The sequence below is a fragment of the Antechinus flavipes genome, chromosome 2, assembly GCF_016432865.1.
Source record: "Antechinus flavipes isolate AdamAnt ecotype Samford, QLD, Australia chromosome 2, AdamAnt_v2, whole genome shotgun sequence".
NCBI lineage: Eukaryota > Metazoa > Chordata > Mammalia > Dasyuromorphia > Dasyuridae > Antechinus > Antechinus flavipes.
In genome coordinates this window covers 282,524,453-282,534,092 of record NC_067399.1, presented here as the reverse complement: position 1 = coordinate 282,534,092, position 9,640 = coordinate 282,524,453, and the positions used below count along the sequence as shown (strand labels likewise).

The following is a 9,640-nucleotide window of genomic DNA, read 5'->3' as shown; positions in this document are numbered from 1 at the left end:
GAAATCAAGCCATTCTCCAATTGATAAATGGTCAAAGGATATGAATAGACAATTTTCAGATGATGAAATTGAAACTATTTCCACTCATATGAAAGTGTTCCAAATCACTATTGATCAGAGAAATGCAAATTAAGACAACTCTGAGATACCACTATATACCTGTCAGATTGGCTAAGATGACAGGAAAAAATGTTGGAGGGGATGTGGGAAAACTGGGACACTGATGCATTGTTGGTGGAGTTGTGAATGAATCCAACCATTCTGGAGAGCAATCTGGAATTATGCCCCAAAAGTTATCAAACTGTGCATACCCTTTGATCCAGCAGTGTTTCTACTGGGCTTACACCCCAAAGAGATACTAAAGAAGGGAAAGGGACCTGTATGTGCTAAAATGTTTGTGGTAGCCCTGTTTGTAGTGGCTGAAAACTGGAAAATGAATGGATGCCCATCAATTGGAGAATGGTTGGGAAAATTGTGGTATATGATTGTTATAGAATATTATTGTGATGTAACAAATGACCAGCAGGATGAATACAGAGAGACTTACATGAACTGATGCTAAGTGAAATGAGCAGGACCAGGAGATTATTATATACTTCAACAACGATACTGTATGAGGATGTGTTCTGATGGAAGTGGATTTCTTCGACAAAGAGAAGATCTAATTCAGTTCCAGTTGATCAGTGATGGACAGAAGCAGCTACACCCAAAGAAAGAACATTGGGAAATGAGTGTAACCTGTTTGTATTTTTGTTTTTCTTCCCAGATTATTTTTACCTTCTAAATCCAATTTTTCCTATGCAACAAGAGAACTGTTCGGTTCTGCACATATATATTATATCTAGGATATACTGTGACATAATTAACATGTATGAGACTGCTTGCCATCTGGGGAATGGGGTATAGGGAGGCAAGGAAAAGTCAAAACAGAAGTAAGTACAAGGGATAATGTTGTAAAAAATTATCCAGGCATATGTTCTGTCAATTAAAAAGTTACAATTGAAAAAAAACCTGATTATGGGATCATAAGAAGAAAGCTCTGGATAATCCCTAAAATAGTTGGTCTGTCAATGTTGAATAAATGCACAAAAAATATACAGAAAAAAAGAATACCTGTTATTCACAATCAATCATCGTACACTATTAGAGTTGTTGTATATGATATCCTCCTGGTTCTGCTCATTTCACTCTGCATCAGTTCATGTAAGTCCTTCCAGGTTTTTCTTTTTTATATGCTTGTCTTTTTTTTTTTTTTTTTTTTTTTTTTTTTTAGTGCAATAGTGTTCCATATATAATGACCATTTTCAGCCATTTACCAACAATAATGATTTGGAGCAATTTTTCATATGACTATAGACAGCTTTGATTACTTCATCTGAAAATTGTTCATATCCTTTGATTATCAATTGGGAAATAACATATTCTTATAAATTTCTTATAAATTTGACTGTTCTCTATATATTTGAGAAATAGGACTTATCAGAGAAACTTGTAAAAATTTTGGGCTCTCTTTCAGGAGGTGAGCAGTTCTTTCAGTTTCTATTTTGTCTCTGGTTCTAGAATACCAGGGCATTTTTTCCTGATAATTTCTTGAAAGATGATGTCTAGATGATTTTTTTTTTTTGATCATGGCTTTCAGGTAGTCTGATAATTCTTTTTTTTTAAATTTTATTTTATTTAATAATAACTTTGTATTGACAGAATCCATGCCAGGGTAATTTTTTACAACATTATCCCTTGCACTCGCTTATGTTTCGATTTTTCCCCTCCCTCCCTCCACCCCCCCCAAAGATGGCAAGCAGTCCTATATATGTTAAATATGTTGCAGTATATCCTAGATACAATACATATTTGCAGAAGCGAACAGTTTTCCTGTTGCACAGGGAGAATTGGATTCAGAAGGTAAAAATAACTCGGGAAGAAAATCAAAAATGCAAATAGTTCACATTCGTTTCCCAGTGTTCCTTCTTTGGGTGTAGCTGTTTCTGTCCATCATTTATCCATTGAAACTCAGTTCTCTTTATCATAGAAATCAACTTCCATCAGAATACATCCTCATACAATATCGTTGTTGAAGTGTATAATGATCTCCTGGTTCTGCTCATCTCACCCACCATCAGTCCATGTAGGTCTCTCCAAGCCTCTCTGTATTCATCCTGCTGGTCATTCCTTACAGAGCAATAATATTCCATAACATTCATATACCACAATTTACCCAGCCATTCTCCAATTGATGGGCATCCATTCATTTTCCAGTTTCTAGCCACTACAAACAGGGCTGCTACAAACATTTTGGCACATACAGGTCCCCTTCCCTTTTTTAGTATCTCCTTGGGGTATAAGCCCAATAGAAACATTGCTGGGTCAAAGGGCAGGCACATTTTGATAACTTTTTGGGCATAATTCCAGATTGCTCTCCAGAATGGCCGGACTCGTTCACAACTCCACCAACAATGCAACAGTGTCCCAGTTTTCCCGCATCCCCCCCAACATTCATCATTATTTTTTCCTGTCATCTTAGCCAATCTGACAGGTGTGTAGTGATATCTCAGAGTTGTCTTAATTTGCATTTCTCTGATCAATAGTGATTTGGAACACTTTTTCATGTGAGTGGTAATAGTTTCAATTTCATCATCTGAAAATTGTCTGTTCATATCCCTTGACCATTCATCAACTGGAGAATGGCTTGATTTCTTATAAATTTGAGTCAGTTCTCTATATATTCCAGAAATGAGGCCCCCATCAGAACCTTTAACTGTAAAGATGTTTTCCCAGCTTGTTGCTTCCCTACCAATCTTGTTTGCATTTGTTCTGTTTGTACAAAGGCTTTTTAATTTGATGTAATCAAAATTTTCTATTTTGTGATCAGTAATGGTCTCTAGTTCATCTTTGGTCACAAATTTCTTTCTCCTCCACAAGTCTGAGAGATAAACTATCCTATGTTCCTCTAATTTATTTATAATCTCGTTCTTTATGCCTAGGTCATGGACCCATTTTGATCTTATCTTGGTATATGGTGTTAAGTGTGGGTCCTTGCCTAATTTCTGCCATATTAATTTCCAGTTAGTCTGATAATTCTTACATTATCTTATGTTGATCTGTTTTTCAGATGAGTTGTTTTTCCAATGAGTTATTTCAAATTTTCTTCTATTTTTCATTATTTTGATTTTGTTTTATTGTTTCTTGATGTCTCATGGAGTCTTTGGCTTCCATTAGTCCAATATTAAATTCTTGAATTAGAAAATAGTATACTTTGATACACATTCAGTTTCCATATTTCTCCCTCTGGATGTGGATGACATTTTCCACTCCAATGTGATGTCCATGACTCTGGAGTACTAGCTATAAATACAGCAACATCAAGATCCCAAGTAGGCAAGTGTAGTCTAAGGTTAAACAATAGTCCAAGGGAAGCAAATGGATTGGAATTCATATGAGAGCTATCTTTCTAACTTGACTTGATTAACTTGAATGATTGCCCATGTACTTTTTAAAAAACTTTTTTATTGTTATTTTTTTTTCTGGTGTTTATTCATTATTTAAAAAAAAACACATTTCTTTGTGAATCATATTGGGAGAGAAAAATCAGAATAAAAGGGAAAAACCACAAGAGAAAAATAACAGGAAAAAAAAGAGAACATGGCATTCGTTGATTTGCATTTAGTCTCCATAGTTCTCTCTGGATGGAAATGGCTTCAAAGTTTATTGGGACTGCCTGGATCATTGAATTGATTAGAAGAGTCAAGTCTTTCATAGTTAATCATTGCACAATCTTGCTGTTACTATGTACAATGTATTCCTAGTTCTGCTTGTTTCATTCAGTATCAGTTTGTGTAAATCTTCCCAGACCTTTCTAAAATCGGCTTGTTCATCATTTTTTATAACAATAATATTTCATTATATTCATATACTAAAAATTATTTAGCCATTCCCCAATGAATCATTTTCTGATTCTCTGCTACCATAAAAAGAGTTGTTATAAAATTTTTGCACATGTGGATCTTTTCCCCTCCTTCATGACCTTCTTGGGATACAAACTTAGTAGAGATACTGCTGGATCAAAGGGTATATAGTTTGATAACCTTTGGGTATAGTTCCAAATTGTTCTCCAGAATGGTTGGATCATTTCACAACTCTACCAACAATGCATTAATGTCTGTTTTCCCACATTCCCTCCAATATTTATCATTTTTTCCTGTCAGTCCATGTACTTTTGAATCCTAGAGTCTAGAACTAAATCTGCCCTCTTCCTTTCACCTATAATTTTTTGGATGTATGTCATCATCATAGTTTCTTTTATTTTTTATTAAAGTTTCCTTATCATTGTGGGGTTTTTTGTTATTTTTTTTCCCAATTGCATGTAAAAAATTTTTAACATTTAAAAAATTTTGAATTTCAAATTCTCTTTTTTCTTCCCATTCTTCCTTCTGCCCTAAGATGGTAAGCAATTTGATATAGTTTATACATAGGAAATCATACAAAGTATATTTCTATATTAATCATATAGTGAAAAAACAGACAAAAACACAAAATGAAAAATTATAGCTTATTTTATTGATAAAGCAGCAATTTCCACTATTAATGTAATTCAGGTGCTGCCTAGCACCATGACTAGGATATTCCAAATAAGAATAGAGATCCATGCCCAGCAGTGACTCTTAGGAAATATTTCTTTAGTCCTAAGGTCAAAGATAGCTCAAAGAGGAACTATATTTTGGGTATTTCATTTATTTACAATGCCACCTGTTTGTCTTTTAGGATACCTGATTGATTTAACAAAGCCAGAAATACTGGCCTTAAATTGCAGGGCACTCTCCCCCTGCCAAAAAAACAAGAACAAAAAATGGAAAGAGAACCTTCTGTGGGAGAAAATATGCTTATTTTGGGATGAACAAAAAGGAAGAAGATCCTTTCTGATATTTTAGCTTGGAGATCCACAATTTAAAATGATTTTATTGTACTTGGGTTTTGGGATTGCTCTAAGTTAAGACTGTTCATGCAAAACTGACTCAAACAAAGCAACAATAGATTCTTTGAAGACTTTCTTGAAGTTCTCCCCAATAAACAGATAAAATGTGGGAGAAAAGAAAATGTTAAATGAGACCGTAATGGCTGTAACTATCTGAGTCAGTTTTATGATTAGTGCAGGCGTCTCATTGAAAAATAAACTATGGTAGACATGATAGGGTAGCCAACACAAAAAGAAAGAGCCAATAAAAGTCATCATAATTCTGAAGGGTTTGCTGGACTTAATCAGGCCCCTCTGCTTTAATTTTTGGACTACTCTTACATAACAGAATATGATGATGAATAAAGGCAGAAGAAAACCTAGCCAGAGGTAGCTAATGAAGAAGGCTATGTGGACTCTTTTCCTCAGTGCTTCAGTCTTCTGGCTTTCCTGATTATTGAAGAAAGCATAGTTGTTTTTGCAGATGACTACTCCATTTGTGTCTTTTTGGGTTTCTCGAAATATCAGATAGGGAATGCTGAGGACAGTCGCAAAGATCCAAATTCCCATGAGAGTGATAGAAGCCCAGCGGATGTTTCGGTGTTTCTTTGACCATACTGGATGAAAAGTAAGAACATAGCGATCAAGACTGATGGCACACAGAATAAAAACAGAGGCAAACATCCCCAAGGAAAAGGTGCTATTGAAGACTTTGCACGTGACAATCCCAAAGCCCCAGTGATTGGCTTGTAGGTTGGAGATGACCTTGAAAGGCACAATTAATGAAGAAATAAGATATGAGAGAATGAGATGGAAAAATAAGAGAGTATTGACTGTCTTTTTCATCTTGAATCTTAGCACCCACAGGTAAAGGACATTGGCTATGATACCAACAGTGAATATGATAGATGAGAGAATGGTAATCACCAGGTTAATTACTGGGTGAAGATCAGGGAAACTGATGTTACTTTTTACTGTGGTTGCACTGATCAAATAATCAGTAGTATTATTCAGATCCATAACTTTCTGTGGTACCTGGGGTGAAAGAAGAAAATGAGGAAAAATAAAGTCATATTCAAGGTTTTTCTTTCTTTTTTAAAAATATTACTGAGAATGGGCCAATTAGTCAATAAACATTTGTAATATTTATTGTCAAAAAGCACTTACTATCTACCAGATACTCTGTTAAACATTAAGGATAAAAATAACACCATCCTGTGTATTTATGCTCCCCATTCTTCCCATGGATGCTATGTGTGCTTCTGTGAGAGTGTACTTTGGACTTATGGGGAGAATGTTTTGTAACTCCTATTCTTGCTGTGTCTTTGCTATAGAGCCTCACTCTTTCCTCTAGAGTCATTGATGTCTGGTGGCAGGACAAAATCAAGATAACTGATGATGGTCTAGGATGCAGTGGTTTATCTTGGTCTTTCTAAATTAAGGTCTTTCCCAGGTCTCAATTTGTCTGAGACAGGGCCCATTCAATGACTGAGGGCTATGTAAGAATTGAGGGAAAAACTTGCAATCACAAAAGTATCAATCTGGGAGGGGAAGACCCTCAAAATTTCTGACCTGAGTAGAAACCAATTATTATTTACACTCATTCTAAGACATCAAAACCTAAATAAAGAACTACAGAGATTTGGAGTGACGACAGCTGTTATTGGTCATTTAATGAAAGCTAGAGTAATTTGGTTTAAAGGCTAGTCAAGTAGCTTTAGCTTTTAAAAAGCCTGTTTTTCAGAGCTGTATTTCAAGAAATCACAAATTAAAACTGCATAGGGCAAAAAGTAAATTGTCCCGGCTTTGAGAAGAAAAGATAATTAAATAATAAATAAAGCTAAGTAAATAATCCAAAAACTTAGACCCCTCCCAAACAAAGATTACTTATATTTTATAAAATATTATCTATCTCTCTATCTAGTAATGGACAGAACACCCACATGTTAGGATATGGTACTTGAAATGGAGAGAGGGACTTCATGTAGTAAGAGAAGAAGAGGAAGGAAGAAGAAGAGAAAATAGGAGGAGAAGGAGGAGGAAGAGAAGAAGAAAATAACATTAGCGACATTCTCCAGCTTCTGCTTTAATTGCCAGAGGGAACCTATTACTGCTTCCGAGGTAATAGAGATAGCTCTCAGAGACTATGCTGCATTGTAGAAAGCCTACGGTAGGAGGAGCATTCTCCATTAACAGTCATCCAATAGTCTCAATTCCTTTTTTACTAAATATATTTGCTCAGATAATCTGGTAGTGGCAATTAATTCAAAATGTTCTCCTAAAAACGTGGTTCACTTCATCTCAAAAATAGACACAGTATCCATGGGAAGGAATAAATTTAAGCTTAGAACATTATAATAGTGAGGCACATGTGTAAGAAATATGTGTGACAATGATTTCACTCACAATACCTGTTCTGGAAGTCTTTCTCTCAGTGTAGAGACCTCATGCAGAACTCTTGTTTATCCTTCGTTCTGAAAGAGGACCAATGACAGCACAAGGGTGAATTGCAATTGGATTTAAGTGAGGCAAAACTGCCCAAAGTCATCAGCTATTTCTTCCAGAATTATTGAAGTCCAGTGGCAAAATAAACTGGTCAAAATGACCAGTGATGGCTCCAGAAGGAAGGTAGTTTCAGAAGGGAAGACCCTAACAACTGGGGGTCCTGGGAAAGAAACAAATTATACTTTTATATTAAAAGTACAAATAATAACAGCGAGCAATTATTGCAATATAATTGACTCAAGTCCACTGAATTAAGACCAGAATAATTTGAGCAATAGGAAAACAAAATTCTGAATTACTATCCCACTGAGAGAATACATTCCAGGAACCTCTTATAAAAGAAGTGAAATATGAAAATTGAAGGTCATGAAAGTGAAGCTAGTTTTCTCAGTATTTGGGCTATTTTAATGAATTCTGGATAAACATTTAAAAGAAGTACAGATTCATTATGTACTGGCAACAATCCAGACAGCTTTGTTTCTTGACAATCACATGATGTTTACTTTAGAACTGATTATATTAGGCTAATACAATATTACAACATATTATAATCAGATTAGCATGAATAATATAAGTAAATGTTGCTAGATTATACACTAATATTTAGCTTTTCCCCTTTTTTTCTTTTTCTTTTTATTATAGTTTTTTTCTTTACAAGTTATATGCATGGGTAATTTTACAGCATTGACAATTGCCAAACCTTTTGTTCCCATTTTTTCCCTCCTTCCCCCTCCCCCCCCACTTTCCCCAGATGGCAGGTTGACCAATACATGTTAAATATGTTAAAGTATAATATTTAACTTTTAATTGTGGTTTGATAAAAAAAACAAGGGTTAACTTTAATTTAACATTAGATTATCCAGAATTCACCTAGAGTACATTGACCAGATATTTGAAGAGTGACACCTCAGGACCTGAAAGATTATTAAAGTGTCTTCTAAATCTTAAAAGAAGGATGAAATTTTGTTTAGTATGTTTTGTGTTGTTTATTAAATTTAATTCAGGTGATTAAATTTATGTTGTTTATATTTAATTGCATTCAAATTATTTGAAAATTGACATTCATATATATATGTATAAATTTCTTTCTTAATAAAAATATCTGATTAATTTAAGTACTTCCTTTGATGACTGACTACATTGATTAAAAGGAACTTTGTTGTATCATAAATGGAAATCCATGACTACATTAAGAATGTAATAGGAAATATATATTAACTGAATCAACAAGCTATATATCTACTTTTTGATCAACCTAACTAGAGTGGAGATGTGAACCATTCTGGAGACCAAATGCAACTAAGCCTAAAGGGCCATAAGACTGTATATGCCCTTTAATCCAGCAGTGTCTCTACTAGGTCTGTATCCAAAAGAAATCATAAAAGAGGGAAAAGGATCCACATGTGCAAAACTGTTTATGTCAACTCTTTCTTGTAGTGATAAGGGATTGGAAATTGAATGGATGCCCCTCTGCTGGGGAATAGCTGAATAAGTTATGGTATATGAATGTAATGGATTATTATTGTTCTATCAGAAATTATGAAGAGGCTGATTCCAGAAAAGCCTGGAAAGACTTAGATGAACTGATGCTAAATGAAGTGAGCAGAACTAAGAGAACATTGTACACAGCAACAAGAGTATGTGATGATCAACTATGCTAGACTTGGCTCTTTTCAACAATGAGAGGATTCAGGGAATTCCAATAGACTTGTGATGGAAAGAGCCATCTGCATCCAGAAAAAGGACTATGTAGACTGAATGTGGACCAAAACACAGTATTTTTACCTTTTTATTGTTGTTTGTTAGCTTGTTTTTTTTTTTTTCCCTTTTGATCTGATTTTTCTTGTGCAGCCTGATTTATATGGAAATATATTTAGAAAAATTGCACATGTTTAACCTATATCAGATTGTTTGCTGTCTTAGAAAGGGGTGACAATAAGGAAACAAATGTGGAACACAAAGTTTTACAAAGCTGAATATTGAAAACTATCTTTGCATGTATTTGGAAAAATAAAATTCTATTAAGAAGTTAAAAACAAAAGACCTTCACAACCGAGAAAAAAATAAAATAGAGGTGAGTGATTTTTCACTGAGCAGAAACATTCTCATTTATATATAAGGAAAATAAATATGCAACTTGCCCATAATAGCATTGCTAGGAAGTGGCAGTGCTGGGAAATGAACCTG

At 34.5% G+C, this 9,640-nt stretch overlaps 1 protein-coding gene across 1 annotated transcript; it reads right to left on the bottom strand.

Moving 5' to 3' along the window:
* Positions 1-4,566: 4,566 nt before the first annotated feature.
* GPR33 (G protein-coupled receptor 33) lies at positions 4,567-7,618 on the bottom strand. Its single transcript, XM_051973478.1, has 2 exons — positions 7,360-7,618; positions 4,567-5,983 (listed from the first exon to the last, which is right to left on the bottom strand). The coding sequence occupies exon 2, from the start codon at positions 5,966-5,968 to the stop codon at positions 4,985-4,987; it is 984 nt and encodes a 327-aa protein (XP_051829438.1). The 5' UTR covers positions 5,969-5,983; positions 7,360-7,618; the 3' UTR covers positions 4,567-4,984.
* Positions 7,619-9,640: the final 2,022 nt, after the last annotated feature.

Bases quoted from the DNA above. Each gene is read 5' to 3' on its own strand.
- GPR33 (XM_051973478.1), bottom strand. From the start codon at position 5,968: ATGGATCTGAATAATACTACTGATTATTTGATCAGTGCAACCACAGTA.